Source organism: Westerdykella ornata (assembly GCF_010094085.1).
Source record: "Westerdykella ornata strain CBS 379.55 unplaced genomic scaffold EI97scaffold_7, whole genome shotgun sequence".
In the NCBI taxonomy this organism is placed as follows: Eukaryota; Fungi; Ascomycota; class Dothideomycetes; order Pleosporales; family Sporormiaceae; genus Westerdykella; species Westerdykella ornata.
This window is the reverse complement of record NW_022986857.1, coordinates 41,924-53,454: the sequence shown is the minus strand read 5'-3', so window position 1 is coordinate 53,454 and position 11,531 is coordinate 41,924. Positions and strand designations below refer to the sequence as shown.

Here is an 11,531-nt window from a genome sequence, read left to right as displayed (position 1 = left end):
CAACGGTAACAGACAGCCGCGCCAACTACGTGGATGATGTACAGTATCTAGGTAAAGTGCCAAAATATGATAGAAACTATCTACCTAGGTAGTTCTTGGGGAATGTGTATGAATATGTCTGATAATTTTCGGCTTGGAGTATAGATAGACCTAAGTAGAACGAACTTCTTACTGAGAAGCTACTTACCTTGCCTGCTAGGATCTACTAGCAGGAGTTGGACGGGAATGACAGCTTGTATTCACCTAGGTGTCTGTTTACGGAGTCAAGCCGAGCCATCTAAAGATAAATTGGCACTTTACCTACAAGCAGATGTCGTTCACTGTAGGTAAGTCCCCCTTGGCCTAGACCACGAACCCCGCGTCCGTGCCCTGATTTCTGATTTCCCCAGAAAAAGTGCACGCGCCTTCCTGCAGCCGCGGCACGGCACGGCAGACTTGTAGATCGACGTCAACCACATCCCCACCTCCTCCCTCCCCTTTTCTACCTTCACCTCCCCCCATCGTTTTGTTGAATTGCGACGGGGGCCACACTCACGAGCTGGTGCTACCGATAATCCTGGGAATAAGGTTGGCTTGATTTACAATCGCTGCTAGGAGGAGGAAAGAAGTAATATCCCCGGTTCTCCGATCCCACACGCCGCAGTGCATACACAGTACTGCCCGCCATGCCCAAATCCCGAATGCGTCTCTTCGTGCTCGCCGCCTTCCTCGTTGTCGCCGTCATCGTATATGTCAAGCGCGGAGCAGAGGAGACGCTCTCGTCAGAATACTACACCAGAACACAGGAGGCCCTACAAGCAAAGGAGTACGCGGAAGCGGCCAAAGAGCGCGATGCCGCCAACATAGGCGAGCGATTAAAAGCGGCCGAAGAGGCCGCGAAAAAGGCCGCCGACGACAAGAGCCAGCGGTACCTGGAATCCGTCGAGGGGACGACCGAGGACGACAAGAGCGTCGCGGGGCGCGTGAAGCTCACGCAGCAGGGCGGGGACAAGAAGCTCGGGGTTGCGAAACAAGGGGGGCGGACGAGGGAGAAGGATGCATCCGAGTTGGAGCACGAGACGCTCGAGGACCATGAGGTCGAGGTTGAGTTGAATGCGATTCTCAAGAAGAGTCCCGGTAGGGCACTGATTCCTCTGTTCTTCGAGCGTCATTATGCTGATGTTTTTCGCTTCAAGTGATAATCTTCTCCAAATCCTATTGCCCTTATTCCAAGCGAGCCAAACAGCTCCTCCTCGAGACATACAAGATATCCCCCGCCCCCTTCGTCGTCGAACTAGACCACCACCCCTTGGGCGCCAAACTCCAAGATACCCTAGCGGAGAGCACGCACCGGAGGACGGTCCCGAACATCCTCATCATGGGCCGCAGCATCGGCGGCAGCGACGACATCGCCGCGCTCCATGAGGCTGGGAAGCTGGAAGAGACGATTCGGACCATGGGTGGGAGCCGCATCACGGAGGTCAAGGTGGCTGCGGGTAATGATGCGGAGAAGAAGTCGGAACCGGCGGCGTTACGATGAGGGAGGAGAAGAGTGTAGGACCCCTTGCTGGAGCTGCTGCTTCACATTTTGAAGCTACTGAGCTATCTCCTCTCTGGATGCGAAGATATCGTCACGGTTCACGTGTCAGTGATTTGGTATCGAGTGGACTCTGGCTTTAACGGTCAAGCGTTCGGGACTGCTGGCGTTAGCCGCGCTAACCTTGCGGGGGGGGTGGGCTTTGGCGAGATGTAAGATGGTCCTTGCTGGGCTCTAGAAGGGGATTTTGTTCTTGTTGATCCGGCGTTCTTGGGGTGTTTAGGCTGGAGTGGGACATCATCATCATCATACATTCATGGGCCGGTAAGGCCCGTTTTGGAACTTGTTCCTGGCAAGGCGGGGGATTGGGAACTGCGCCATCAGCATGCTTTGCGGCGCCTTGTTTTTGGTTGTTGTTTGGATTGTTGTTGGTTTCGATTACGGGAGTGGTTGGAGGGAGGAGTGGTTGGGGGTTGTTGGGTTTGTGGCGTGGACTTGGGAATTGGACCTGGCTTTGGGGTTGTGGGGATACTGTGTATGAGGTAGAGGTGGTGAGGGGTTAGAAGATAGTAGTAATAGATCGAGAAAAGATGGGACTGTTTCGCTGTTTTGTGAGGTACTGGAGAGACGGGGGTATTATTACCAGGCTATGAAATGGACGGAATGTGGGAAAGACGACAATAGAAACTATAGTCTACGTATGAATTTCTACTGTGTCATTACGGAAAGCAGATCGAGAATTTTAGGTATTGGATAAAATGATAGTACCCTGCAAACAAGTCCCAGCCCGTCGTTGTTTTGCGGCATGGGATTTCATTGCGTATTACAGCCTTAGCAGTGTCAGGGCCTAATCACTGATTCTTTGAAGTCCATTTTATAGTAACGTGCTGCAGTCCTCCCTCCTATCACACCGCACCATTAGTCCTGATACGAAGTGGAGACTTGTCGAGTGCGCGGTGACACAACTCTTCAGCACTAATCTCAGCCATGATATCGAAAACACTGACATTCGCGTCCATTTCTTTCCAAAACCAACCCCTCAGTGTCACCGCCAGCAACGAGTCGACGCCCATGTCGTGGCTCGACCCCGTCAGATCCAGCGCTTCTTCTTCGACGCCCAACTCGAACGACAACTTGCGCCGGAAGTCTTTTAAAACCATGTCTATTTGCGCTGACAGTGACGTTACGGAGGCTAGCCTCTTCGACAATGTCTCCGTCTCCCCCTCGTCGGCATTTTGTGCAATCGACGTTTCGGATTTGCTAGATCCACTGGTAGAATCTACGAAGCGCAAAGCGTTAAACAGCGGCTGATCCAATATATGCGACCGCATCACCGACGACGAACCTGAAGTGCCACGGGACCCCCTCAACCCAATAACCGTCTGGCATCTCTTCCCCCCTCTCGCCCTTTGCGAATTACAATAGAAATCGAGCAGGCCCATCAACTGCGGTTCCGAAATCGGTCGGATGTAATACAACTTTGGCCAAATAGTCAACAATGTTAGGCACAAGTTCATTGCGCCAGTTGGGAAAGTTGCGCATGCTTTGTAGCCATTGCCGGTAGTTGACGGGCTGGTGAATACCTTCTGAATGGAAGTTCGAGATCGATGAGATAGTATGAAAGGCCGTGGGAGGCCAAAGAGGAGGACATACCCGATATTATTTGAAGACTTCACATTGTCCCAGATGATTGGTCCTTGTGTCACAGCCCAGTGGCATGGCACGCTGGGCCACCTCCGTTTATATCAAGCGCCGTGGTTGCAGAACAATAAATCCTGTTAACAATCGGACTGAGATTAATCGTGGACCAAGGGTACCGTGTGGTATTAGGCAAGCTGAAGCCAACTGGAGGCAACTGAGGCATCAGGCATACGGCGTGGACAATTCCGTCATTTTATTGGAAGGTACTACCTAGATTCATGTAAGGGCTGTCCAGACGGACTTTCGCATCCTTCAGACGTCCAACATTGAACTGCTCCAGGGTCTGCCCGCTGTAGCCACAGTTGAAGATCTACGGCCCGGCGAAGGGGGCCCCAACCCCCGCGGATGGCACGCTTCAGGGGAATCTGTATGTGCGGCGTAGTGCAGGGCTACGGACCTCGGGAGTGAGAGGATGCAAAGCGTACCAAACTCATTGATGCAGGGACGAGAATAACAACTTTTGAGGCCTAGCCAACAAAAAAAATGCTTTACCCGTAGGATTAGAAAGCATTTGATTGTGGCGTGGACTGGGTCGATCCGAGTTCCCCAACTCCGTGATGTTCGCGCGGCCAATGATGACAAGGTCCGACGCAAACTACCTCGAGCTCCGCCCGTTGATCCAGGATGCCAACGGCAATTAAAACCAACCCTTGTGAAGGGTATTGCAGCACGCAAGTGGATTTGCAGTACCTATCGGCAGATGCAGTGAACCGCCTCGCATCCTTCTCCAGGAGAAGATTTGTTTCTCTACTTCCTCTCAAGCGGAAGTTTAATAATACCCCAGGGTGGGTGAGACTGAACCCACCACAGCTCCATTGAATTAACGGTCCGGGATCAAGATGCAGGTTTGATGAAGTCCGCCTCCGCGACTGTTACAGGGTCCCGAGACTCAGCGGGAGGCGAGTATTGCCTGCCCAGTGTATGCATATACCTCGCCATTCATTTCTCTTGTTGCAGTCAAACTTGCGCGCTTCATAGGATCGAACCTTCGACAGGATGTCAGACCTCTCGACTTCGCCTGATTACATCGGGTGGAAACTGGTTATCTTTACGGCCGTGTTTATCCCGCTTCAGACTATCGCTGTCCTTCTACGTTTTTATGCTCGTAGGTTTGTTGTTGGTACTAAATACACGTTGGAAGATGCCCTGGTTCTTTTGTCTCTTGTACTTCAGATCATCCTCTCGAGTGTCGGAGTCGGTGAGTAGGAATCATGCCTCCAAAGGCAAACTGGACTAAAAAGTAGCAGCTACTGTCCCTCAAGCTGGGGTTGGATACCATGTCGATTATCTCAAAGTCCATGATCCGGCTAAGCTTTTCGCTTGGTTCAAATACCTGCTGGCAATAACAGTGATATACGCTTTCGCGTCTGTTATCCCCAAGTTGGCTATCCTGGTACTCTATCACCACGTCTTTGCCACGCGCAAATTCCGGATCATGTCGTGGGCTTTAGCGGCATTTCTTGTCGGCCAGATAGTTTGCAACACCATTGTTTTGCTTGCCGCGTGTCGGCCCTTCGAAGCAAACTACAACCCAATAGTTCCCGGGGCTACCTGCATCAATAGGGAACTGTTCTTCACCTGGGCGACGCTTCCCAACATTGTAACAGACATTATCATGCTGGCTCTTCCGTTACCAGTTGTATGGGGCCTCCACAATACACTGCGCATCAAGCTTGGTCTCACATTTACCTTTCTCGTCGGGAGCAGGTAAGCTGGATCTACAACCTCAGAAGATATTTTGCATTACAGACATCCACACTAACGTACGTTTAAGCGGACTGATTACTTCCATACTTAGGTTCCAGACATTTTTACATACCGACTTATTCAAAGACACAACCTGGGATGCAGTGGAGTTGATTTTCTGGACTCTTGTCGAACCTGGATCATATCTGATTTCTGCATGCCTCCTGTCCTACCGACCTTTGCTGGAGCGTTTCACCTTACTTTGCCCTTTGGGACCCCGAAGAGGCGGTCACGGTCGCTCTCAAAGCACAGGTTATCGAACCGGAAGGTCTGGCGCGGATGGAACTGGAGCTTTGCCTCTCACAAACAGGAGCACGCATACGAAGGGATTCAAAGAGTTGGATGATGATGAGGCTGGGAGCATCGACACAAGCACTCTCGCATTTGCGAGCCATGGGAATGGAGTCAGACATCCTCGAAGCGGGTTGATTACAGTAACCACAGATATCGAGAACCAGTGGTCAGAGCGTTGAACCTGCCTGGCAGCGCAGAGATATAGTTCTGATAATACGCCATCTGAATCCTCTGATGGACGAACGGCTCTGTATACTCAGTGATTCAGAGCACTGCTTCGGTGACAGCCTTCCAAAGCTATAGTATTGGTCAATGATTACGATCAAAATTCGTCGGCTAAGAGCCATTCTAAATGCCATACCCTTTCCTCATCGTCCTCGTCCTCCCTTTCAACTGCTTGTCATACATTTTCCTACGCCTTCTCGACGAGCTCCTTCCCCGGCGTCACATCCTTGTCAGTGTCCGCGGAATCCGCGCCATCATCTTCCAACTTCCTTACATCCACCGGCCTCTCGGGTACCAAAAACACCGCCGCAAACGTAGTGGGAATACACACCACAAACGCCACAAACGCGATGATCAAATTCACCATGGGCTTCACCTTCGCCGCCCCAACACCAAACGCAATAGCCGATCCTACCGACTCAAACGTCCTCACCAGGCCAACCCCGAGCGTCAACGTCTCAATATCATCAAAGAAGGTCCCAAGGATCCAATACACAAACATGTAATGCGACTCGTTCATGAACCGGAAGAGCACATTGACGGCGAACCCGCGGCCGAAACCCGGTTGCGCCCAGTCGAGCGTGACCTTTGGCGCAGCATCGGCATATCTCTTCTCGTTCACGACCTGCCACGCGAAGAGGGCGAGCATGACGATGGAGAAGAGGGACCAGGTGAGTTTTGCGAGTTGCGGTCGGCTGAAGTATTTGAGGTCGTAGAACCAGCCCCAGAAGATGTTTGCGGCTGTGGCGGCGAGGCCGGAGGACAGGGCACCTAGGGCACGCGACCGGACGCTGAAGTACTTTGTCAGGTAGATGCCTTGGTAGGTGTTGTTCCAGTTGAAGCCGACGAGGATGGGGATGAGGAGGAAGAATTGCTTGGTGCGGAGGAGGCGCCACCATTTTGCGAATTCCTTCTTGAGGTTGGTGTTTGTTGTTGGGTCGGAGAGCTTGCGGCGGTCGGCGCGGAGGACCTTTTGGGGTGGTGATACCAACATGGCGAGGGGGAGGCCGGCGCATTGGATCCCGATGAGGACGAGGTAGGTCGTGTAGCCTACCTTTCCGCGCTTGCCGTCTCTGACGTTGAGGGAGAGTTGGATCGAGGAGCCGATCAGTTGGCCCAGTTCGCGCAGCCCGAGCCATATCCCCGTGAATCGACCGCGTTCCTTGACGTCTGCGTAGCCTAGCGCGATGGCGCCTTCAGAAGCCCACAGCGCGGAGGCGGCAATCCCGCAGGTGGCGCCGCCGAAGAGAACGAACCATTCGGTGCCGTAGCGGTTGTTGACGTAAAGCGACGCCGAGTAGGGGGCGTAGCCTAGGGTTCCGAGGATGAGCACGGTCTTGAGACCGAATTTGTTGGATAGGACCGCGAAGATGGAGCAGCCGAAGGCCATGATTCCGAAGGTGAGCGAGTTGGCGCCGTTGACGAGGTAGGGCTCTTGTTGTCCGCCTGCGCCCGTGTCTGGGTTTTGTTAGTAGAGGGGTTTCTAAGGAGTATGCTGAAGGGGAGGCTGGCTCACTGTTGAGGGCATTCCAGATGCCGGGTTGGGTGAAGGAGATCAATCCAACCATGATGACGTTGAAAAGTGGACTTCGATACCATCTTGTTAATCTTGACACTGGCTTGAAGACAGTTTCCCCGGCCTGGACCTCGCTGTCCTTTTTCGCCTTATGATTCTCTTGTATTTCAGGCATCTCTTGCTCCAGTAGTCTTCACAACCTGTGCGCAACCTAGGCGATGAGATGCAACGAGTACATCTTCCCGACATACGGATAGAAGAGCTTTGATATTAATATTCCATCCGTACCCCCACCATCTAGTCGCACACATATCATACACCCGTCTTCCGACTCATGCATTCCGAGAACGAGAATTTGAATCCGTATCGCGGATTATCTCCATTGGCTTGGCGGTCGAAAATCCAGAAGCTTTGCCTTACCCATGCCGGTCGGTCCCGCATTGCGTGATAGAGGTTTGAATGAGGACATTTTCCGCCTAACTGCAAGCGAGCGCTAAGGATACTTACCTATGTAGATGTACGAAAGCTCCATCTTCTTCGGCAAGTGTAATGGGAACACGATCAAGGGCGAGCTTGGACATGGGCACAAAAACCACTTGCCTATAGATAGCAGTGGAATTCTTGTGTCGGAATCATCGGTGTTGGGGTTGGGGTTTACCGTGGTGCTGGTATTGTGCTCTGGACGTGTCTCGTCAGGGTTACTCTCTGGATAGGATAGAGATGTGCTGACTGCTGACCAATATCAATCGCGCAATTCGCGACTACGCCTAGACAGGCACATACTCCGTAAACAGTCGCTCAGTCCATGGACTCCATGATAATGGGAAAGATAATGGAGAGCACGGAGAACTCCAGTTACCAGTAATCAGTGCCGGCCTCTGGAGACTGGAACACGGCCACTGTGCGTGTGCAGTACTTGTAGCTATCCTTGAACTTTTCCGAGTGTGCAAGAATAATCATGCTTGATCGGATTCCTCCTAGATTGAACTATCCGGTGATGATCTGAAGCAGTAGTTGTCAGTTTCAGAGAGACTCTGGTATTCTTCAAACATATCAATACGTACATGGAGCAAGAACCCCTTCAGTACCGTCTGCGCATAGACATGTCCGCTATATGTCCTATTGCAGATGTAGGGTCATCAATCTTTCCTAATTCCATGACCTTGACATCGGAGGGCATGATGCGCCTCGTTGAAGTACAGGCGAGGCGTCATATTGCAGAAGCCCGGCGATACTATAGGCGTTACGCGCAATGGCGATTTGAGGCTCCATCTTTGATGAGGTTTGACAGGTTGGTTGCAAGGACAAGACGAAGTTACCTCGGGATCTTCTTGCGCGGTCCCGCAGCTGAGAGGGGAAGCCGAACGCCATGTACTATGTAAAAGTCCATATCTCTTGGAAACAACACGCTTTCAACTAAACTAGGCTGATTATATTATCGCCTATTAGACTTTATACTACCAAACTTCTACAAAAAGCGCATCAATACAAGCATCACATGACCGTTTAACAGCACGCAATATCTTCGGTGCATTATGTAATCACCTAGATTTGACTTCATCTCGTCACCTTCCCATCCATCTCAAAACCAAACGCGTGTGAATAGTACAATGGCGTCCGAATCAACCCCTCTGCTACACGAGGGAGACCAACATGGCTCTAGCCTTCCAGAAGTCGCCCATACAACCCGTAGCACATTCGCCCGCCGACTCAACGCGAAACACGCATTCGTCCTCATCACCACTATCGTCATCGGATCAGGCGTCTTCAGCTCTCCCGGCCCCGTTGATGCCAATGTACCTTCACCGGGCGTTGCACTTTTGGTCTGGTTGCTCGGCGGTTTTCTCGCCTGGACCGGCGCCCTCACCATGGCAGAGCTAGGCACGGCCATTCCTGGCGAGGGCGGTATCCAGCCCTACCTCAGCCACATTTATGGCGAGGTGTGGGGCTTCCTAGCCGGCTGGAGCTGGATCGTCGCCACGATGCCGGCGACGTTGGCGATTCTGAGTATCGTTTTTGTTGAGAGTGTGTATTCTGCTTTTGGGTGGGACAGCGCTCGTGATGGATTGGCGCAAAAGGGGTGGTCTGTGCTAGTGTTGGTAATTGTGACTATTGCCAACTCGATCAGTACAAAGACGAGTACGCGTTTAGGTGATTTCTTTGTCGTTATCAAGTTCTCGACTATCTTTTTGCTAATCCTGTCGGGCTTAACCGTTCTGGGGGTCTTTGTTGCGCAGCATGGAAGAGATCTCGGGGGAGGAGATTGGTATAAAAAGAGGTGGTTTGCAGCAAGGGATAGCGTGCTTCCTGATGGGAGGTTGGTTGATTGGAGCGAGGTGGGAGCTTGGGAGTTGTTGGGATTCTTTAGCACGGCGCTGTATGCGTCGCTATGGTCGTTTTCCGGTTGGGATAAGGTATGGCTGATTCAGAGTCTCTCGAGGGGGTCCTTCTTTGGCTTATATAAAACTTACATGCTCCAGGCAAACTATGTAGCAGCAGAGCTACGCAATCCCAGCAAGCAGCTTCCACTATCCGTCAATACAGCCATCCCAACCATCATCCTCTGCTATCTGGCTGCCAACACCGTTTACTACATCCTCCTTCCGTGGAACGTCGTATCTGTTACTGATGCTGCAGCAGTGGTACGTATAATAACGATCGCAGATGGTCTCCTTTGCACGCGAAGTCATTAATGCCCCATAGACAGCTATATCCCACTTCCTAGGCCAGGGACCAGCCTTCTTCGCCACGATACTCATCTGCCTCGTTATTGCTGGCTCTGCACTCGGCAACTCCTTCGTTGCAGGCCGCATGACCGTGGCCGCCGCGAACAAGCGCTGGCTTCCCGGTTTCCTCGGCAGTGTGGGCGAAATTGGAAGATGGAAGGTGTCAAGCGGTGCTGTAGACGCCGAAAACTCCGATGAAGATGAGGGAGCTGCAAGCGAAGCAGCAAACGAGGCGATGGACAAGGGGGAAGCTCCAATAAATGCCCTCGTTCTCAACACCCTGCTCTCATCCCTATACATCCTCCTAGGAAACATGCGCATCCTTCTCACCCTCAACGGACTCAGCGAGTACTCTTTCTTTTTCCTCACTGTGACCGGGGCCATCATCCTCCGCTTCCGGGAGCCGGACCTCCATCGTCCTATCAAGCCTCCGCTAGTGGTGCCTGTGCTATTTGCACTGATCAGCGGGTTTGTGGTTGTGAGAGGGGCCCTGTTTGCGCCTGTGCAGGCGGCTGTATTGGTGGGCGTCTGGGCTGTGGGGTTTGTGTGGTGGGCTGTTAGGGTTCACGGGATTGAGCGATTGAGAAGTGAGTGAGTCTGCCTTCAGGGGAAGCTCTTCTGAGCTTTGGTAAGCTTCCCGTCTTTAGATTACTGTATGAGCAAATGGGACGCGCATGCGGTTTTCATTCGATCATCATAATTCATGGGCAGGCAGGTCTGCGTAAATACAACATAATAAACAAGTCAGACGAACAACACCTTTATCTAGCAAAAAATCGCAGCAGTCCGAGGTGCAAAACCGGAAACGAGAATAATCTCATACCCCAATACCATTATACGCCCAGAACCGTCAAGAAAGTCTCAATCCGTCACCGACCACCCACCAACCCTCCAAGAAAACTCTTCCGTTTTCCTGCTCCCTGCGGAGGCGGAGGCCCGAACATCGCTCCACCGTTCTGCATAGGCACAGCCGAAGGATACCCCACCTGACCACCTGCGAGCTGACCCTGCCACCCTTGCTGCATCGGCATCTGCGCTGGAGCCTGTAATCCCTGGTCCAAGTGTGGATTGTAAGGTGCTGGAGGAGGCGCACTGTACTCAAAGCTAGAGTTGTACGTGCTGGCCGTGGTATTACCGGAGAAATGAGGAGATTGCAAGGGCAAGGCGGCTGCGTGTTGGGTGTAGGGAGTTTGGGGGACGCCGGGATTGAGGTATTGCGGTTGTGATTGCTGGATCGGAGGGGAGGAATAGGGGATGGATACTGGAGCTGGGATAGGGTTCGTTGAAAAGATTGGTTGCTGTTGTTGTTGTTGTTGCATGGGATAGCCGGGATTCTGATACGGTGTGGTCGGGTTTTGATACGGCTGTTGAGCAGGAGGTGCTGACTGAACGGGTGTGGCTAGAGTCTGGTATGGTGAGATGGGCGTAGCGGTCGGTTGAAATGGGGACCAGGGAGTGGTAGTCGGCGTTGCCTGCACGCTGGAGGTCTGTTGCGCCTGATACTGAGGGCTTGGGCTGGGAGGAGGCTGATTTGGTTGTTGCGTTTGGAGGAGAGTTGGGGGCGCACTCTGCACAGCCTGCGGAGGAGAAGTTTGCACTGCATGTCGTTCAGGTATCCCTGGTGTGGCAGCACGACTGGGAGTGCTGGATATCGCGAAAGAGCTTAGCATCGCCACCAAGCTTGACTGAGTGGACTGTTGCGGCATTGATCGAGCTCCAGTAGCTGCTTCTTGGGTTGCTGGCATGGTGGAGGTATTTACCATATGTTGGGGCTGCTGAGGCTGCTGAGGCTGCTGGGCCGGTTGCG

General features: G+C 52.5%; 5 protein-coding genes across 5 annotated transcripts; 3 read left to right on the top strand and 2 right to left on the bottom strand.

Moving 5' to 3' along the window:
- Window positions 1-665: 665 nt before the first annotated feature.
- Window positions 666-1,519, top strand: EI97DRAFT_374809 (glutaredoxin domain-containing protein; the record flags this gene model as incomplete). The annotated part of the gene is made up of 2 exons (XM_033795470.1): window positions 666-1,116; window positions 1,176-1,519. 2 exons carry the CDS (start codon window positions 666-668, stop codon window positions 1,517-1,519), a joined length of 795 nt encoding a protein of 264 aa, XP_033654848.1.
- Window positions 1,520-2,421: 902 nt separating this feature from the next.
- On the bottom strand, window positions 2,422-2,881 carry EI97DRAFT_466197 (uncharacterized protein; the record flags this gene model as incomplete). The annotated part of the gene is made up of 1 exon (XM_033801524.1): window positions 2,422-2,881. The coding sequence occupies exon 1, from the start codon at window positions 2,845-2,847 to the stop codon at window positions 2,422-2,424; it is 426 nt and encodes a 141-aa protein (XP_033654847.1). The 5' UTR covers window positions 2,848-2,881.
- A 988-nt stretch (window positions 2,882-3,869) lies between these two features.
- Window positions 3,870-5,553, top strand: EI97DRAFT_287266 (putative alpha-xylosidase). Its single transcript, XM_033794418.1, has 4 exons — window positions 3,870-4,002; window positions 4,057-4,415; window positions 4,465-4,924; window positions 4,992-5,553. The coding sequence occupies exons 2-4, from the start codon at window positions 4,214-4,216 to the stop codon at window positions 5,434-5,436; spliced, it is 1,107 nt and encodes a 368-aa protein (XP_033654846.1). The 5' UTR covers window positions 3,870-4,002; window positions 4,057-4,213; the 3' UTR covers window positions 5,437-5,553.
- Window positions 5,554-5,669: 116 nt separating this feature from the next.
- On the bottom strand, window positions 5,670-7,173 carry EI97DRAFT_374966 (MFS general substrate transporter; the record flags this gene model as incomplete). Its single annotated transcript, XM_033795478.1, has 2 exons — window positions 5,670-6,940; window positions 6,999-7,173. 2 exons carry the CDS (start codon window positions 7,171-7,173, stop codon window positions 5,670-5,672), a joined length of 1,446 nt encoding a protein of 481 aa, XP_033654845.1.
- A 1,393-nt stretch (window positions 7,174-8,566) lies between these two features.
- On the top strand, window positions 8,567-10,531 carry EI97DRAFT_416071 (solute carrier family 7 protein). Its single transcript, XM_033796880.1, has 3 exons — window positions 8,567-9,412; window positions 9,479-9,640; window positions 9,702-10,531. The coding sequence occupies exons 1-3, from the start codon at window positions 8,609-8,611 to the stop codon at window positions 10,317-10,319; spliced, it is 1,584 nt and encodes a 527-aa protein (XP_033654844.1). The 5' UTR covers window positions 8,567-8,608; the 3' UTR covers window positions 10,320-10,531.
- Window positions 10,532-11,531: the final 1,000 nt, after the last annotated feature.